General features: G+C 41.3%; 2 protein-coding genes across 2 annotated transcripts; one reads left to right on the forward strand and one right to left on the reverse strand.

Moving 5' to 3' along the window:
- The first annotated feature begins 347 nt into the window (after positions 1 to 347).
- LOC138894094 (uncharacterized) lies at positions 348 to 866 on the forward strand. The gene has a single exon (XM_070178773.1). It carries the CDS (start codon positions 348 to 350, stop codon positions 864 to 866), a length of 519 nt encoding a protein of 172 aa, XP_070034874.1.
- Positions 867 to 19188: 18322 nt separating this feature from the next.
- LOC138894095 (uncharacterized) lies at positions 19189 to 19650 on the reverse strand. Its single transcript, XM_070178775.1, has one exon. It carries the CDS (start codon positions 19648 to 19650, stop codon positions 19189 to 19191), a length of 462 nt encoding a protein of 153 aa, XP_070034876.1.
- Between the last annotated feature and the right edge of the window lie 311 nt (positions 19651 to 19961).

The raw sequence follows: 19961 nt of genomic DNA on the forward strand, positions 1-19961 counted from the left end.
TTACTGTACCAGCCCTACAGGAGACTCTCACCTAGTTTCTGAGCATGTTGAGCACTTTGGCTCAAGCAGCGTTGATACCACTTGCTCCTGCCACATCTTAGGCCGGGGGAGGAATATAGACTCCCGCCGCCCGTACCCCAGAGCTGCGGGTCCAGGTCGACCAGGTTCCAGAGGTTATACCAGTGCAGCCAGTATCCCCAGTTCAGCCCGAGGCTAGGAAAACAGTTTTTGAGGAGGAGCAGCTCAGGCTTGAGAGGTACAAGAAGTACTACCCTCCTACTTTTAATGGCTTGGCGTTAGAGGATGCCTAGGGTTTTCTTGGGAAGTGCCACCGTATCCTCCGTACTATGGGTATTGCAGAGTCTAGTGGGGTTGCTTTCACTACGTTCCAGCTTAGAGGAGCGGCCTATCAGTGGTGGCGAGCATATGAGGTGGCTAGTCCGGCCGAGGAAACTTCACTCACTTTGACTCAGTTCTTAGATATGTTCTTGAGGGAGTATGTTCCACAGAGTCTTAGAGATGCATGGCGTGCTGAGTTTGAGCAGTTGCGCCAAGGTTCCATTATCGTGTCGGAGTATGCGGTCCGGTTCAGTGATTTGGCTAGACATGTACCGGCCTTGGTTGATACTGTTAGAGAGCGGGTCCTTCGATTTATCGAGGGGCTCGACCCCAGTATCAGATTTAGCATGGCCCGAGAGTTGAAGATGGACATTGCATACCAGCAGGTAGTGGGGATTGCTAGGAGATTGGAGGTCATGCTGACTCGGGAGAGAGAAAGGAGAGAGAGGCCAAGAGGTCTCGAGAGTCCGGCACTTATAGTGGTACTTGTGCCCCAGTTGCAACTCGTCAGGGTAGGGGCTATGTGAGTTGCCCTGTTCATTCTACACTTCCAGCTGCCAGTAGTATTCCGGCCAGTCCTAGGCCCCAAACTCCCTATTATGCACCGCCATTGTCTAGTGCACCTCCTGTACGGGGTTCTTTCAGCGGTCAGTCCAGCCGATCAGGCCCGAGCCAGCCACAACAACCACGTCCTTTTAGATCTTGTTTTATGTGTTGTGACACTCGTCATATGATGAGGGATTACTCCAGACTCAGGCGGGGTACACCTCTACAGATCGCTCAGGCACCGCGTGCTCCATCAGGTCCTCAGGCTATGGTTACAGCACCAGCTACCACTCCACCTGCACAGCCAGCTCGAGGTGGAGGTCGAGCAGGTAGAGGTCTCCCTAGAGGATGATGCCAGGCTAGATATTATGCCCTTCCTGCTAGGTCAGAGGCAGTTGCATCCGATTCTGTCATCACAGGTATTATTCCGGTCTGTCATAGAGATGCATCAGTCTTATTTGATCCAGGCTCCACTTATTCCTATGTGTCATCTAAATTTGCTCCGTATTTGGGTATATCCCGTGATTCTTTGAGTTCTTCTGTTTATGTGTCTATGCCCATGGGAGATTCTATTGTTGTTAACCGTGTGTATCGGTCGTGTTTGGTTGTTCTTAGTGGTTTTGAGACCAGAGCCGATTATTGTTGCTTAGTATGGTGGATTTTGATGTTATTTTGGGCATGGACTGGTTGTCTCCCTGTCATGCTATTCTTGATTGTCATGCCAAGATGGTGACGTTGGCTATGCCAGGTCTACCGTGGTTAGAGTGGCGAGATACCTTAGATTATGTTCCTATCAGGGTTATTTCATATCTAAAGGCCCAGCGAATGGTTGAAAAGGGGTGTAACATGTATCTGGCATATGTGAGGATGTTAGTGTTGATACTCCTACCGTCGAGTCAGTTCCGATAGTGAGGTATTATCCATATGTATTCCCGACAGATCTTCCAGGCATGCCGCTCGACAGGGATATCGACTTTGGTATTGATTTGTTACCGGGCACTCAACCCATTTCTATTCCACCCTATCGTATGGCCCTAGCAGAGTTAAAAGAGTTAAAGGAGCAGTTGCAGGAGTTACTCGATAAGGGCTTCATTCGGCCCAGTGTGTCGCCTTGGGGTGCTCCTATCTTGTTTGTAAAGAAGAAGGATGGTTCTATGCGAATGTTTATTGATTATCACCAGTTGAACAAGGTTACAGTGAAGAACAAGTATCTATTGTCACGTATTGATGACCTATTTGATCAGCTTCGAGGTTCCAGAGTATTCTCTAAGATCGACTTGCGTTCGGGATATCATCAGTTGATGATTCGGGAGCCAGATATCTCGAAGACTACCTTCAGGACTCGGTATGGTCATTTCGTGTTCCTTGTGATGTCTTTTGGGCTGACCAACGCCCCAGCAGCAATCATGCACTTGATGAACAATGTATTTTAGCCCTATCTTGACTCATTCGTCATTGTATTTATTGACGACATTCTAGTGTACTCTCAGAGCCGGGAGGATCATGAGCAACACCTGAGGACTGTGCTTCATACCTTGAGAGAAAAGAAGTTATATGCAAAATTTTCGAAGTGTGAATTTTGGCTAGATTCAGTGGCATTTTTAGGTCATGTAGTATCGAGTGAGGGGATCAAGGTGTATCCAAAGAAGATTAAAGCAATACAGAGTTGGCCCAGACCATCCTCAACTATGGAGATTCAGAGTTTTCTTGGCTTGGCAGGGTATTATCGTCGATTTGTAGAGGGTTTCTCGTCTATTGCAACACCTATGACCAGGATGACCCATAAGGGTGCTCCGTCCAGGTGGATCGAGGAGTGTGAGGAGAGCTTTCAAAAGCCCAAGACTGCTTTGACTACAACCCCGGTATTGGTATTGCCTACTGGTTTGGGGTCCTATATGGTGTATTGTGATGCCTCGTGCATTGGTCTCAGTGCAGTGTTGATGCAGGACGGTAGGGTGATTGCTTACGTATCTAGATAGCTGAAGGTGCATGAGAAGAACTATCTTGTCCATGACCTCGAGTTAGTAGCTATTGTTCATGCCTTGAAGATCTGGTGGCACTATTTGTATGGTGTCCCTTGTGAGGTCTACACCGATCACCAGAGTCTATAACATCTGTTCAAACAGAAGGATCTTAACTTGCGGTAGTGGTGGTGGTTGGAGTTGCTTAAGGACTATGATATCACCATTCTATATCATCCCGGGAAGGCCAATATGGTGGCCGATGCCTTGAGTCACAAGACGAAGAGTTTGGCAGCTTAGCATATCTACCGATAGCAGAGAGGCCATTAGCCTTGGATGTTCAGGCCTTGGCCAACCAGTTTGTTAGATTGGATGTTTCCAAGCCGAGTCGAGTTTTGGCTTGTGTTGTTTCTCAGTCTTCTCTTTATGATCGTATCAGAGAGCGTCAGTATGATGACCCCTATCTTCTTGTCCTTAAGGACACGGTGCAACACGGTGATGCCAAGGAGGTCACTATTGGAGATGACGGTGTATTACAAATGCAGGGCAGACTATGTGTGCGCAATGTAGATGGTTTGCATGAGTTGATTCTCCAGGAGGCTCACAGTTCGCGGTACTCCAATCATCCAGGTGCCGCGAAGATGTATCAGGACCTGAGGCAGCATTATTGTTGGAGGAGAATGAAGAAGGACATATTGGAGTATGTAGCTTAGTGTATAAATTGTCAGCAGGTGAAGTATGAGCATCAACGTCCAGGTGGATTGCTTCAGAAGCTAGAGATTTCGGAGTGGAAATGGGAGCGGATCACTATGGATTTTGTTATTGGGCTCCCACAGACTTAGAGGAGGTTCGATGCAGTATGATTGATTGCGGATAGATTGACCAAGTCAGCTCATCTCATTCTAGTGGCGACCACTTACTCTTCAAAGCAGCTGGCTCAAGTTTATGTTCGCGAGATTGTCAGGCTTCATGGCGTGCCGGTATCTATTATCTCTGACAGGGGTATGCAGTTTACATCGCGGTTTTGGATAGCTGTACAACATGAGTTGAGCACGCGGGTGGAGTAGAGTACAACATTTCACCCTCAGACGGACGGACAATCCAAGCGCACTATTCAGATATTTGAGGATATGCTCCGTGCGTATGTGATGGATTTTGGGGGTTCTTAGGTTCAGTTCTTGCCACTTGCGGAGTTTGCCTACAACAATAGTTATCAGTCGAGCATTCAGATGGCACCATATGAGGCTTTGCATGGTAGGCCGTGCCGGTCTCTGGTGGGTTGGTTTGAGCCGGGTGATGCTAGGTTATAGGGTAGAAACTTGGTTCAAGATGCTTTGGAAAAGGTTAAATTGATTCAGGATCGATTTCGTACAGCCTCCAATCCAGACATAAGAGTTATGTATATTGGAAGGCTCACGATGTTGCATTCATGGTTGGGGAGCGGGTCTTTCTCCGAGTTTTGCCCATGAAGGGTGTTATGAGGTTCGGGAGGAAGGGAAAGTTAAGCCCTAAGTATATCGGACCTTTTGAGATTCTTGAAGGTTGGAGAGGTGGCTTACAGACTTGCACTACCACCTAGTCTCTCTGCAGTTCATCCAGTGTTCCATGATTTCATGCTCCAGAAGTATCACGGCGATCTATCTCATGTGTTAGACTTCAGCTTAGTCCAGTTGGACAAGGATCTATCTTATGTTAAGAAGCCGGTGGCCATTTTGGACAGGCAGGTTCGAAAGTTGAGGTCGAGGAACATTGCGTCAGTTAAGGTCCAATGGAGGGGTCAGCCTATCGAGGAGGCGACTTGGGAGATCGAGCATGATATGCGCAGTCGTTATCCTCATCTTTTCACCAATACATGTATGTCTCTATACTCGTTCGAGGATGAATATTTGTTTTAAGAGGGGGAAGATATAACGATCCGGCCGGTCATTTTGAGAGTATTAGCCCCGATCCCCTATTTATTGCTCTCTCCACTTTATTTTTGTGGTTATGTGACTTGCCGGGGCGCTTGGTGTCGAGTTCGGGTGAGTTTCAGAGTGGAATGGGGAACATAGTCCCTAAATTAGAATAGGAGTTGACCGTAGGTTGACCTATGTGAAGATGACTCCGAAATGGAGTTTTTATGGTTCCAGTGGCTCCGTATGATGATTTTGGTCTTAGGAGTGTGTCCGGACGTTGATTTGGAGGTCCGTAGGTCGTTTCAACGTGAATTGGCGTAAGTTGGAAATTGATGGAATTCTGGGAAGTTTGACTAGGAGTGGACTTTTTGATATCGGGGTCGGATTCTGATTCCCGAAGTTGGAATAGGTACGTAATGTCAATTATGACTTGTGTGCAAAATTTGGGGTCAATCGGACGTGATTTGATAGGTTTAGGCATCAGATGTAGAAGTTAGAAGTTCTAAAGTTCATTAGGCTTGAATCGGTGCACAATTCGTGTTTTTAGCATTGTTTGATGTGGTTTTTGGCCTTGAGTAGGTCCATTATGTGTTTTGGAACTAGTTGGTATACTCGGACAGGGTCCCGGGGGCCCCAGGTATGATTCAGATCGATATAGGAACAAATGTTGGACTTGTGCAAATGCTGAAGCTCCCAGCTTCTAGTTTAATTGCACTTGCGGAGGTTATGAACGTAGGTGAGGACTCACACGTGCACTTGAGGGAACGCATAAGAGGACAAGGTAGCCCAGGCAAGGCCTCGCAGATGCGAAAAATGTTTCGCAGAAGCGGCTTCGCTTCTGCGGTGAGGAGATGCGCATGATCGGCTAAGGTCGCAAGTGCGAATCAATTATCGTAGGCGCGCATGCGCAAGTGAGGCCCTATGTTCGTAGAAGTGGACTCTGTGGATTAAGTGAAATCCGCACCTGCGATGACTTTTCCGCAGGTGCAGTAGTAAGGTCGCAGGTGCGACATAACTTGGCAGAAAAAGGGAAAAGATCGAGGGTTTGATCTCATTTTCATTTTAGGACTTTGAGAGCTCGGATTGAGGCGATAATTTGAGGGATTTTCAGAGGGATTGTTGGGGTAAGAGTTCCTAACTCATTTTTGAGTAATTTCCACTAATCTATCTTCGATTTTTCATTTAATTAAGGATTTGGGTTGAAAAATTTGGGAAAAAGGTGTAAAGTTCTTAGACCAAATTCTTGAGTTTTGAAAGGCCAAATGAGTTCGAATTTGGATAATTCTTGTATAGTTGGACTCAATATTGAATGAGTATTCGGATTTTATAATTTTGGTTGGGTTACGAGACATGGGCCCAGGTTGAATTTTTGGGGCGATTTTCCCAATTCTTGCTAAAATCATAATTTCATTATTTAGATTAGTTTCCAATAGTTATATTTATAGTATGTAATCGGTTTTGGCTCGATTTGAGCCGTTCAGAGTCAGAAAATCGAGGGAAATGCCTTCTTATTGATTGATTGAGCGTGGTTTGAGATAAGTGACTTGTCTAGCCTTGTGTGGGGGAAAATTCTCCTTAGGATTTGGTACTGTTATGGTAATTTGCAATATGTGAAGGCCGTGTACGCGAGGTGACGAGTGCGTACTCGGGCTAAATGTTGAAAATTCAATTTTTGCTAAGTAGTTTCCTTTAATTTCCATAATTAAGTTACTCTAGCATGTGTAGTCATCATGTTTAGCCTAATTTCATATGTCTATGTGTCTTATCTCTTATTTGCAATTTGTACAACATGCTTAGTCGAATTACCTACTTCTTTGATTCCGTATTCATTATTTAACCGTGGGATTCTTTGCTTGGAATGTCATTGTTTCATTTGTTATGTTTTGGTTTTTCGTGACTATTGTTGAGGTGATTGTTTGGTGTGGCACGAGGTTTCTTCCGTGCGGGTTGTTATTATGGCACGAGGTTTCTGCCGTGCAAATTGTTATTGTGGCACGAGGTTTCTGCCGTGCGGGTTGTTATTGTGGCACGAGGTTTCTACCGTGCGGGTTGTTATTGTGGCTCGAGGTTTCTGCCGTGCAGACTGCTATTGTGGCATGAGGTTTCTGCCGTGCGATCGTTATTATAAGGAAAGATTGTGAGATATTTACTTTTAGGACTATGAGGCAGTACCTCGGGAGTGCCCCTGTTGATTTCCTCTATTTGTTGTATTGTTGTTATTGTTGTTCCTTAATTTCTAAGATTTTCGCTTCCTTACGTGTTGTTTTTGTCTTCTTTATTCCGTGTTGTTACCTTCAGGTACATCCTATCGGCCTCGATATTAGAGTGTTGTGCTGCTGCCTGAAGACTTCAAGGTACACCTGCCCATGTCCGCAGGCCTCGGAGTCCCCTTCTATTCCGTCTTTTCCTTGTTTCTTTATGTTTTGATAGAGAGTGATGTTTAGGATAGTTGGAACATTGTATCTAGAGCTTGTGACTTATATCTACCGGGTTTTGGGAGATGTATATATACTTGAGTTGCAGTTTTTACTTTATACAGTTGCTGATGTTTTGAGCTTTTAGATTATTATTTTAATTATTCCGCATGCTTGTTAGGCTTACCTAGTCTTAGAGACTAGGTGTCGTCATGATATCCTATGGAGGAGAATCAGGGCCGTGACAAGAATGAACCATGAGAATCACAACCGAGAATAACTCTACTGTCACAAATAATTACGACATATTAATCCATTGTGGCATGCAATCGATCCCACCTATATCATATGATCTGTCCTTATCGCTCCATATCATATCTCTTCATATTATTTCAATACCATTGCGGAGTGCAACCCGATCCCCAAACAATATGAATTAAGCAAACAAATTACAACCAACTACGTCGTATCACAAAATAAAACAAAATAAATAAACTAAACAAAGAAGGTCACAAGCGGATAAAATAATTACATGTTGACTCACAAGGTCAAATAGAAAGTAATGACGGTTCATAAATAAAGGTATGGTTACAAGAATCAATTAACACTTAAGGTACATAATGGATAAGGCATGAATTCAACAAGTAATTGCAATTAATAATTAAAGCAGGTAAGAGTAAACTTGACAATAAAAGATAGAACATGTACTAACCACTTCAATTAAATGCAAGAAAGAAGCCTAAGAGTCTAAACTGGTCAAATGCCACATATAAGATCGTGTACACACTCGTCACCTCGTGTACACGTCTTTCACTTAATTCAAATAGTACACTCAACCCAAATCCTAAAGGGTAGTTTCTCCCATACAAAGTTAGGCAAGATACTTACCTCAAAGAATCCCTTCCTATATGAAACAACCTCCGAACGACTCGAATCTAGCCAAAATAACTTAATTTTATAAATAAAAGACATAGGAAACAATTTCTGATAATAAAGTTTCGATCGTTAATGAATACTAAAAAGTCAACTCATAAAGTCAACGCCGGGCTGGTACCTCGGAACCCGATAAAACTCACAAATTTCGAACATTCATTCCAATACAAGTCCAATTATATCAAAATCAATCAATTCCAACCTCAAATCGGCCTTCAAACCATCAATTTATGTTTTAGAAAGTTTTTACTAAAATCCCCAATTTCTTCAATTCAAATTATTAATCAAACACTAAAATTGTGGTTGGAATCATGAAATAATAACAAATCTGAATAAAAAATACTTATCCCAATCCAAGTAATAAAAATCTCCTCCAAAAATCGCCCAAAACCGAACTCCAAAAACCTTGTGAGAAAAAGTAACTAAATTCCGAAAAAGAAAAAATAATGCAGCAGCAGTCCCAGCTCGATTCAGGTCTTAGATAATTCTGAAACTTACATTTGATAAGCCTAACACGATCTTTGGGAGATTACACCTAAGATAGACTCTTGAATCACCCAATTTGACCTTAAAATGAGGGAGATATGATATTTTGAAGTTTTAAAAGAAATCTGAAAATGGCAATGGCAGTTTCGTAATTATTTACACCAGAAAAAAACAGCAATACGAAAATCTTCGTTTTAGCATCCAAAACTCATTTTGAACCTCTCGAACACAAACCATATATGTATTTCAATCACAAAATACGCTCCAAACCTGCTCGCGCACTCAAAACACCGAAAAGAGGTAATCTTGACCCGATATTGACCATGGTCAAATTTCAAATCCTTAACAAAACTAGTTTCTCAACCAATGATTCAAAACACATCCGAGCCCCTCGGGACCCCATCCAATCACACCACTAAGTATAAATACATCATCCAAACTTATCCAAAGCCTCAAAACACCCACGAGAACATCACAACAAAAAAATTCAGGCTCAAACCGAATTGAATTTCTCTTAAGTTGTTAAATCTTCATTATTTCAAAAGAGTGTCCGAATCACACTTAAACACTTCTGATTACTTTCAAACTTTGCACACAAGTTCAATTCAACTATATAGACCTTTCCAAAGTCTCAGAACACCAATTGGAGTCCAATAACACTAAAGTCCACTATTGGTCAAACTTATGAACTCTTAAGTTCTTCAAATTGTCAACTTTCGACAAATAGTGTCGAGTTCTTCTAGGAACCTCCAAAATCAAATCCGAACATACGTACAAGTCCAAAATCATCATACAAACCTATTCGAAATAAAAACTCGATTTCGAGTCCGTTTGCCCAAAAGTCAAACCTTGGTCAACTCTTCCAACTTAAAGCTTCTAAAATGAGAATCATTCTTCCAAATCAATTCTTAACCGCTTGAAAATCGAAATCAATCATACACGCAAGTCATAATACGTAATATGAAGCTACTCAAAGTTTCAAACAACCAAATGGAATTCTAAAGCTCAAACGACCGGTTGGGTCGTTACATTCTCCCTCACTTCAACATACATTCGTCCTCGAACGTGCCAAGAGTCGTTCCAAAGCCATCAAATCTCCATATAACCTCACCATACACATCCATGGGTGATCCCACGTCACCCCAGTTCATATAAGCCCCACAAAATCACCTAACAGAGAATCCTTACTTCAACCTTTGTCCATGAAACTTAAACACAAATCCCCATCATTCGGAACTCATTATATGAAGCTATTCTTGCATCTATGTACCGTATAACTCTAAACAAGCTGAATCTAGTCACAACCTCAACCCAAGATTGTCACGACCCAAAACCAACCCGTCGTGATGGCGCCTATCATAGTACTAGGCAAGCCGACTACTCAAACATTTCCAATACTTTAAATCTTTGAAAGATATAAAAACAGCTTAATTAAATGAATTCTTTTAAAAGCAGGATAGGAAGTCATAACTCAATACATCATCTCTCCAAAAAATTGGGGTGTCACTGAGTACATGAGCATCTACATAAAGATATAGTCTGGTACACCGTCTAGAAAATAACACTAAAATAAATTACATGAAAGATGTGGGAGGAGAGTCAAGGTCTGCGAATGCCCAGCAGCTACCTCGATGATCTCCGAATGTCTTGGACTCCGTAACTCAGCAACTGCTATGACCGGAACCACCCGGATCTGCACACGAGGTGCAGGATGTAGCGTGAGTACAACCAACTCAATAAGTAATAAATCTAACCTTTGGACTAAAAGTAGTGACGAACTCAACATGCACAGTTCAATATAGAAAAAACAGTGCGGAAATGTAGGCATGTTTTCAAGTTCATCAAGTAAAACTCAATACAAGTAAAATAGACCAACTCTGAATGATAGGAGGGATATGACATTTCTATACCTACATGCCACTGTGAATGCTGTCTGTGGTACACTACAATGGAAGCCTTGCGTACTCACACTCTCAGGGTGCTCAATCACTCTATACAGTACAGGGCATGTTCAGCCTAGGGAACTCCATCCCAAGTATAATGTATAGGCAACTCCATGCCTAGGGAACTCCATTCCAAGCGTGAATATATATGGCAACTCATGCCAGGGAACTCTATCCCAAATATAATATCCACTGCGCTCACTGTGGGGATGCAGACTCCGGAGGGGCTCCTTCAACCCAAGCGCTATAATAAGCTAGATCCAGGCATAAATAAATAGAAGCATGTTGCGACATGCAGCCCGATCTCATGATTATCACTCATAATCAGGCTCTCGGCCTCGCTCAGTCAATAATCTCTCCAATCTCTTGGGCTCACATTGTCATGAAAATTGGCCCAACATGATGATATGATGTATCAATGAATGGAAACAGAGACTAAGATACGATATGCAAATGATAAATGTGACTGAATACAAAATTGTAAATTTTAAACAAGTAATTCAATAGCAATAAGACCTCTGTGGGTCCCAAAATATCGGCACGTAGCCTAAACATGATCTTTAACATGAGTCTCAGCTCAATTCCTCTAACATGTGGAGGATATGTGGATAATGATATGATTAGTTGATTATGCAACTCCACGGAATCAATTAAGTCACAAATTCTATGGTGCACGGCCACACGCCCGTCACCAAGCATATGCGTCACCTACAAACAAATTATTTAACACGTAATTCAAGGATTTATACCCTCAGAACCAAGTTTAGAAGTGTTACTTACCTCAAACCGTGCAAATCTCTACTCCAACACGCCCTTGCCTCACGAATCGGCCTCCAAATGCATCGAATCTAGCCACAAGCAGTTTGATACGATCAACATGGGCTAAAGGAATCAATTCCATAAGTAATTAATAATCTATTAATCAAAATAAAAAAAGTCGACTCAAAAGCCGCCCCCCCCCCCCGGGCCCACGTCTCGGAATCCATCAAAAGTCACAAAATTTGGAAGCCCATTCAACAACGAGGCTAACCATACCAAATTTATCAAAATCCGACATCAAATCGCCACTCAAATCCCCAAATTAAACTCTCCAAATCCCTAGCCTCAAACCCCCAAATTACACCTTAAAACCACACAATCTAGGCGGGAAAATCAATGGGGAAACAAAATTATTGAATAAACTTAACCACAAGTGACTTACCTCAAGAAATCCCCCGACAATCCTCTCAAGAATCGCCAAATCCCGAGCATGAAATGTTTAAAATGGTAAAAATCACGGAACCCTTATTTTTAAAACACCGTCCAGGCGTTCTTGCACCTGCGACAACTTATCTGCTTCTGTGGTGTCGCGGAAGCGATCCATATCCCGTTGCTGCGGTTCCCTTCACTTCTGCGGACCATAACAGCGCACCAGCAGACTCGTTTCTGCGAGCCAAATGACCGCTTCTGCGGACCCAACCCCCATCTCCATTTCCGTTTCTGCACTCAATTCTTCGCACCTGCGACTCCGCAGGTGTGGGCAATCTCTTCGCACTACCCAGCTCAACTCTTGGCCGCTTCTGTGCAACACAGCTCGCACCTGCAATCAAAGCTTCGCAGGTGCGATTACACCAACAGACTCCCAGCTTTAGCAATCATCCAAAATCCAAATTCGATCCGTTAACCATCCGAAGCCCCCGACACCTCACCCAATTATACCAAAAAGTCCTAAAATACAATACGAACTTAGTCGAACCCTCAAATCACATCAAACAACCTCAAAAATACGAATCGCATCCCAATTCAAGCCTATTAAAAACTAAGGAATTCCAACTTCTACAAATGATGCCGAAACCTATCAAATCACGTCCGATTGACCTCAAAATTTGCACATAAGTCACAAATGACGGCGCGTACCTACTCCAACTTCTGGAACTCCAATCCGAGCCCGATAGCCACAAAGTCCACTCTCGTTCAAACCTCCAAATTTCCAACTTTTGCCATTTCAAGCCTAATTCCACTACGGACCTCCAATTCACAATCTCGACATGCTCCTAAGTCCAAAATCACCCAACGAAGCTAACCAAACCATCAAAACTCCATTCCGGAGTCGTCTACACATAAGTCCACAACTAGCCAACCTTTTCAACTTAAGCTTTCAAACTTGATTCTAAGTGTCTCAATTCATTCCGCAACCTCTCCGGACCTGAACCAACTACCTCGGCAAGTCACATAGCAGCTATAAAGCATAAAATGAGAAATAAATGGGGGATCAAGGCTACAACTCTCAAAACGACCGGCCGGGTCGTTAGAAAGGTATAATCACCTGCTATTCCACACAACTCAGATGGGTGTAGCAATAACTCCCGACCACCATAGCAGCCCAATAACAATCTTGGTACCGGTAATACTCTTCATATCCGAAAAAACCTCGTTCTGGACTTTCACAACGCTGCCTATGATAAAAGAAACATGCAGAAACTCATAACCACCCATGAAATCAACAAGCCAAGAATATCTCTCGTCCGACAAGGGACCATTGCCCCATTCTGAGCGAAAATATGGTATCACTCTTACAAACACTCCTCATCCTGATACGATTGTGCAAATCTCAGGTCTAGAAACCTCGTCTCAGCCAATACAAGCAGCCTAGATGACAAGTCACACCAAAACCACATGGGTTCTCATACAACACGGTCCGTACACCAAACAAGCAACAACTCAGAAAGAAAGTATCTAATAATAGAAAGAAAGCAGAGTACGATTACTATCTAACAAGTACAACAGATCTAACAACAAAAGTACAATTTCATTAACTCATCCCACAGAGGAAAAATAAAATATGAAATAAACACAAGGAAGGGTATCCCACATAACATCATTGCGGCGCACAACCCGATCCTAAATGTATCAATCCACATAGGGATACCCATCGAGCCAAAATGCTCGGGATCCCCAATCATATGTATGCCAACATCAAGCACGCTAGAGTGCACAAATATAATAGTGGAAAGAAGAAAGGAAAAATATAATACGTAGAAAAGCAAGCACAACTAAGGTGCAATAAGTAAATCAACATCACTAGGGCTAGCTCGCCCATATCGGCATAAGGCCTGAACAAAATTATAACATGTGTGCGAATAATCATATAACTTCACAACCCATCATAACATAAGAGAAAAGCACATAACACAGACTGGAGCATGAATAACATCCATTCTACTCGGTACTATACCCAGGATAGATATTACATGAGAGTAACCAAACCCAATCTAATATATAGATTACACATTCTCATTAGGCTTACAAATAGCCCCCAAACCAATTCTGATCAGATGAATAACCTTCCCAGAAGTCCATAACAACTTATCCATAACTCATACCATAAATTATCGAATTCTCAGCATTTCTTCACAATCAGCAATCAAGGAATAGTCTGCCTACGAGGACATCTAGCCCCTAAATCTCACGAATACCAGAATCTCTATACCTGATCTCAATCTCGCTACTCAAATGGCTGATACATCACTCATACTCCATTATCTTATGGAAAACACCTACATAGACCTTTCATGTGACGTAGCAAAACCTGAACCTCGGAAGCCCAAAACCAGGCGATCACCATAACATTAATCAAGCATCCGCAAGTAAAAACACAAGGTGCCTCCTAAAATGCACGCTCTTCTCATGCGATATCCATCCAACATTCTCTTAACTTCTGAAATCGTCCATGCCATCTAGGACTTGCGACCCCATTCAGGAGAAAACCATAATGCACAATATATTTCTTACGCCAATAGCAGACAACTAGCTCAAGCCGTGGTCAACACCATCGAGAACTCTCCGAATCCCGTCCGCACATAACATAGCTATTAGAACTGAATTTAGCCCAACTCAATCAATTCACGTAGACCGTCAAACCCAAGAGTACTACCATAAAACACCAGTAAGGCATTACAAGCCCAACATAACCAATTACCTTTATTGTTATGCTAACCCAACACCACCGAGCTGACCCATTTCTTCGAATTCTCTTCGACTTTTCTTCAGGTTAACACTTCTCCTTACTGGTACGTAATGACCCCAAACCAGAACTCACTGCAGAAGATCCTAGCAGGAATCACGTAGCCTAAAGCTCATATACCATTGTATTTCCTCTGAAACACCCACTTTAAAGAGACCTTCCGTGAATCTGAAGCTGTTTCTCTAACCTCTCTGATACTGGAATGAAGAATTATTAATGATACAGAAATACTGCAAGTCCTAGCACTATCCCATGCAAATCTCAGTCCTTAACCATACACAAATTTCGGGGAACCCTTCAATACCACATATATACCTCATACCAAGACTAATATATCACATGACCATGCAATCCGATCGTCGATAGTAGACTCCCCCACTTGGCGCAAAGCCATAGGACATAAATCCCGATGATCCGAAATATCAACCTTCATAGATCGTACAACTCCCATTGTAAGACACATTAGATCACTTACTAAGCGCATGTCCATCCTTATGACAGTCAAGCCCGTTTCCTCAAGCGCCTTGAATGACAATATGTACCTTTCACTGAATAGAAGTCCCATATAAAACACATAGTCTCTAGAGCCAACAACTATCCTCAAATCAACACCATTTCATGCCCCTACCATGATTGCAACAATTAGGCAACCAATTAAATCTTCCCAAGCTCGTACTTATCAACCAGATGCCCGCTGCACCCCCATGCAAACAGCTGAATGATCTTTCAATACACCCGCATCCTAAGTCTTGGCAACATATCGAGACAATGGTCGAGCATCCATGGCCCCTTTGTAGCCCATCCACAACATCACAAAATGTCGGCGCATAGCTGTTACCGAGTGCACAATATCGTACATAAGTGGATGCAAAGGAATATAAGATATAAGCTTCAGGTTGAATAAACGCCGCACGATAAGGAACGAAAGAAGCAGAATCTCATAATAGTTTTGTAGCCTCTCGAAGATAAGTACAAGCATCTCCGTACCGATCTGCAAGACTCTACTATACAATCCCCAGAACCGGTAGTACATAGTTATAAGCTCTAATGACATACACTAGAATTTCTATATATAATACTATTTCAAAATGAAGATAAACAACAATAACGATAACATCCGAAGGTGACTCCAAGGCCTGCGTAGACACAACTCCCCAAGACAACGCGATCAAAAGTACCTGGGTCTGCACAAAAATGTGTAGAAGCGTAGCATGAGTACACCACAGCGGTACCCAGTAAGTATCAAGCCTAACCTCGGTAGAGTAGTGACGAGGCCAGGTCAAGACACTTACTAGACATAGAAATCTGTGCAGGATATAATATAAAGCTAACATTTGAAAGAACATCAATGTAAGACTAACATCAGAAGGATCACTAATTTACAACAAACAATGAAAATAATAGAAGCACAAAAGGCAACAAGAAGTAACCAGGTAATAAAGCAACAACATAGTTAGAACACAGATGAGATATGAATGAACTCAAATAAGGAAAACAGATGACAACTCAATTAATTAAATCATTCCCAATGCACGAATTATAACAAGAATTTCCATGAGGCACCACTCCTCGTAACCACAAATTATAAGCCAAAATTCGGAATCTTACACGCGTGGCATCTCGCGCCACATTATCAATCACCTTCGTATGGCAAAGCCCACGTGCTACCTTGTACTTTATATCCGTGTCAAATATCAATTAAAGAGATCGAGAGATATATTTAAACCCAATAAACCATAATAATAATCTGGAATAAAGTAAGGCGTCAAATGAGATAGTGAGTTCATTTTAGAAATCAAATAAAGTAAGATAAGAACAAGTTATACAAAATAGAGTATCAGCTAGGTTTAGTTTGGAAACCTATAAAATAAGTATAAATATCGTGTGATGAATATATACGTAAAACGTGATGACACCCTTCAAGTATAGTAAACATCAAATGGGGTGATGAATATAATTTGAAAAACCAATTAAAGTAAAAAAATATGATAATCATTTAAAATAGTAAAGCATCGAGTGAGATAACGAGTTTTATTTTGAAAGACACATAGGTAAAGCACTTTAATAATTGTTTTATTTAGAACCGCTAGGTTACCAACAACTTAACCGAATATGAGATACTGACCACATGCACATAAATTCACCTTGACAATCAATTTACCAAGAAATAACGGAGGCACATATTGGCATATTAAATTAACACTACAAACCACGTAGAATGCATGACTCACACAAGAAGTTTCTATCGTTCCATTACTAGAATACTGACAGTCAACCAAATACGATAAAAAATACAAGTTAAATGATTTAAGAAACAACAACAACCGTTCAACCGATAAACCGTTCCAACAGAGAATGAACCACGAGAATCACAATCGAGAATAACTCTACTATCACAAATAATTACAACATATCAATCCATTGCGGCATGCAATTCGATTCCACTTATATCATATCATCCGTCCTTATCGCTCCATATCATATCTTCCCATATCATTTTAATACCATTGCAGCGTACAGCCCGATCCCCAAATAATATGAATTAAGCAAACAAACCACAACCAACTACGTCGTATCACAAAATTAAACGAAATAAAGAAGGTCACAAGCGGATAAAATAGTTACATGTTGACTCACAAGGTCAAATAGATAGTAATGATGGTTTGTAATAAAGGTATGATTATAGAGAATCAATTAACACTTAAAGCACGTAACAGATAAGGCATGAATTCAACAAGTAATGGCAATTAACAATTAAAGCAGGTAAGAGTAAACCTGACAATAAAAGATAGAACATGTACTAACCACTTCAATTAAATGCAAGAAAGAAGCTTAAGAGTCTAAACCGGTCAAATAGCACATATAAGCTCGTCTACACACTCGTCACCTCGTGTACACGTCTTTCACATAATTCAAATAGTACAATCAACCCAAATCCTAAGGGGTAGTTTTCCCCACACAAAGTTAGGCAAGATACTTACCTCAAAGAAGCTAAATCTATACTCTAAAAAGCCCTTCCCGTGCAGAAACAACCTCCGGACGGCTCGAATCTAGCCAAAATAACTTAATACCATAAATAAAAGCCATAGGAAACAATTTCGGATAATGAAGCTTCGATCTTTAATGAAAACTAAAAAGACAACCCAAAAGGTTAACCCCGAGCTCGCACCTCAGAACCAGACAAAACTCACAAATTCCAAACACCCATTCCGATACGAATCCAATCATATCGAAGTCATTCAATTTCGACCTCAAATCGGCCTCCAAACCATCAATTTATGTTTTAGAAAGTTTTTACTAAAATCCTCAATTTCTCCAATTCAAATTATTAATCAAACATTAAAATCGAGGTTGGAATCATGAAATAATAATATATTCTAGTAAACAATAATTACCCCAATCCAAGTAATAAAAATCTCCTCCAAAAATCGCCCAAAATTGAGCTCCAAAACCCTTGTGAGAAAAATTAACTAAATTCCGAAATAAGAAAAATAATGCAGCAGTTGTCCTAGCTCGATTAAGGTCCTAGATAATCCTGAAACTTATGTTTGACAAGCCCAACATAATCTTTGCGAGATCACACCCAAGATAGCATCTTGAACCACCCAATTTGGCCTTAAAATGAGGGAGATATGATATTTTGAAGTTTTAAAAGAAATCTAAAAATTGTAATGGCATTTTCGTAATTATTTACATAAGAAAAAACCAGCAATAAGAAAATCTTCGTTTTAGCACCCAAAACTTATTAGAAACTCCCGGACACAAACCATATATGCATTTTAATCATAAAACAAGCCATGAACTTGCTTGCGTACTCAAAACATCGAAACAATTCATCTTGACCTGATATTGACCATGGTCAAACTTCAAATCCTTAACATAACTAGTTTCTCAACCAATGATCCAAAAACACATCTGAGCCCCTCGGAACCCATCCAATCATGCCACCAAGTACAAATACATTATTCAAACTTATCCAAAGCCTCATAACACCCACAGGAATATCACAAAAAGAATCGAGGCTCAAACCGAATAGAATTTCTCTTAAGTTGTTAAATCTTCATTCTTTCAAAAGAGTGTGCGAATCACACTTAAACACTTTTGATTACTTTCAAACTTTGCACACAATTTCAATTCAACTATATAGACCTTTTCAAAGTCTCAGAACACCAATTGGAGTCCAATAACATTAAAGGCAACTATTGGTCAAACTTATGAACTCTTAAGTTCTTCAAATTGTCAACTTTTGACAAATAGTGTCAAATTCTTCTAGGAACCTCTGAAACCAAATCCGAACATACGTACAAGTCCAAAATCATCATACAAACCTAACAAAATAATGAAAACCCATTTCCAAGTCCGTTTACCCAAAAGTCAAATCTTGGTCAACTCTTCCAACTTAAAGCTTCTAAAACGAGAATCATTCTTCCAAATCAATTCCGAACCGCTCGAAAATCGAAAATTAACCATACAAGCAAGACATTATACATAATATGATGCTAGTCTAAGTCTCAAACCACAGAATGGAATGCTAAAGCTCAAAACGACCGGTCGGGTCGTTACACCTTCTCGACCATCCGATGAGCCTTCAAAAAGAAAACCACTCTATTAGGAATATGCTCCAAAGAACCTCTCCATTCAAACCTTGGCAAATCAGCATAACAAATGTCATAGTCTTAGCATGGCATCAAGAATAGCGTGGTACGGAGATAACCAATCCATACCCAAAATTACATCAAAATCTACCATATTAAGCAATAGAAGGTCAACCCTAGTCTCGTAGACCCCAATAGTGACCAAACAAGAACGATATACATGGTCTACCATAATAAAATCCCCAACAGGTGTAGAAACATAAATAGGAGTACCCAGAGAATTACGAGACATATCCAAATATGAAGCAAAGTAGGATGACATATATGAATATGAACCCAAATCAAATAAAACTAATGCATCTCTATGACAGACCAGAACGATACCTGTAATAACTGCATCTGATGCAACTTCCTCAGTCCTAACAGTGAAAGCATAACAACGACCTGACCTCACCCTTTTAGGACGATCTCTACCCGCCTGTCCTCCACCTCTAGCTGGCTGTGTAGGTGGAGTAGCAACTGGAGTGGGAACCATAGCCTGAGTACCCTATTGAGGTCCACCCATTCTAAGTCTTGGACAATCTCTCACAATGTGCCTAGTTTCACCACACTCAAAACAACCTTTATCTAGGCATAGCGGCTGGTACTGTGTCATCCCCGGATGATTGAAATAACCGTTGTAGGAACCCCGTGCAGAAAGTGCACTGAAAGAAGACTGTCCGGTACGAGTGCTCTAAAATCCATGGCTAGCTAGAGTACTACTAAACCTAAAGTGCGGATTGAACTGGTCGACTGAGATGACCTCTACCATGACGTACCTTGCCTAGAGAGTAGGAGCCACTAAAT

The sequence above is a fragment of the Nicotiana tomentosiformis genome, chromosome 6 (assembly GCF_000390325.3).
Source record: "Nicotiana tomentosiformis chromosome 6, ASM39032v3, whole genome shotgun sequence".
Taxonomy (NCBI): Eukaryota; Viridiplantae; Streptophyta; class Magnoliopsida; order Solanales; family Solanaceae; genus Nicotiana; species Nicotiana tomentosiformis.

What these genes read in the sequence shown, in the direction of transcription:
- LOC138894095 (XM_070178775.1), bottom strand. Translation starts at nt 19,650, where the DNA reads ATGGTTCCCACTCCAGTTGCTACTCCACCTACACAGCCAGCTAGAGGT.
- LOC138894094 (XM_070178773.1), top strand. Translation starts at nt 348, where the DNA reads ATGGGTATTGCAGAGTCTAGTGGGGTTGCTTTCACTACGTTCCAGCTT.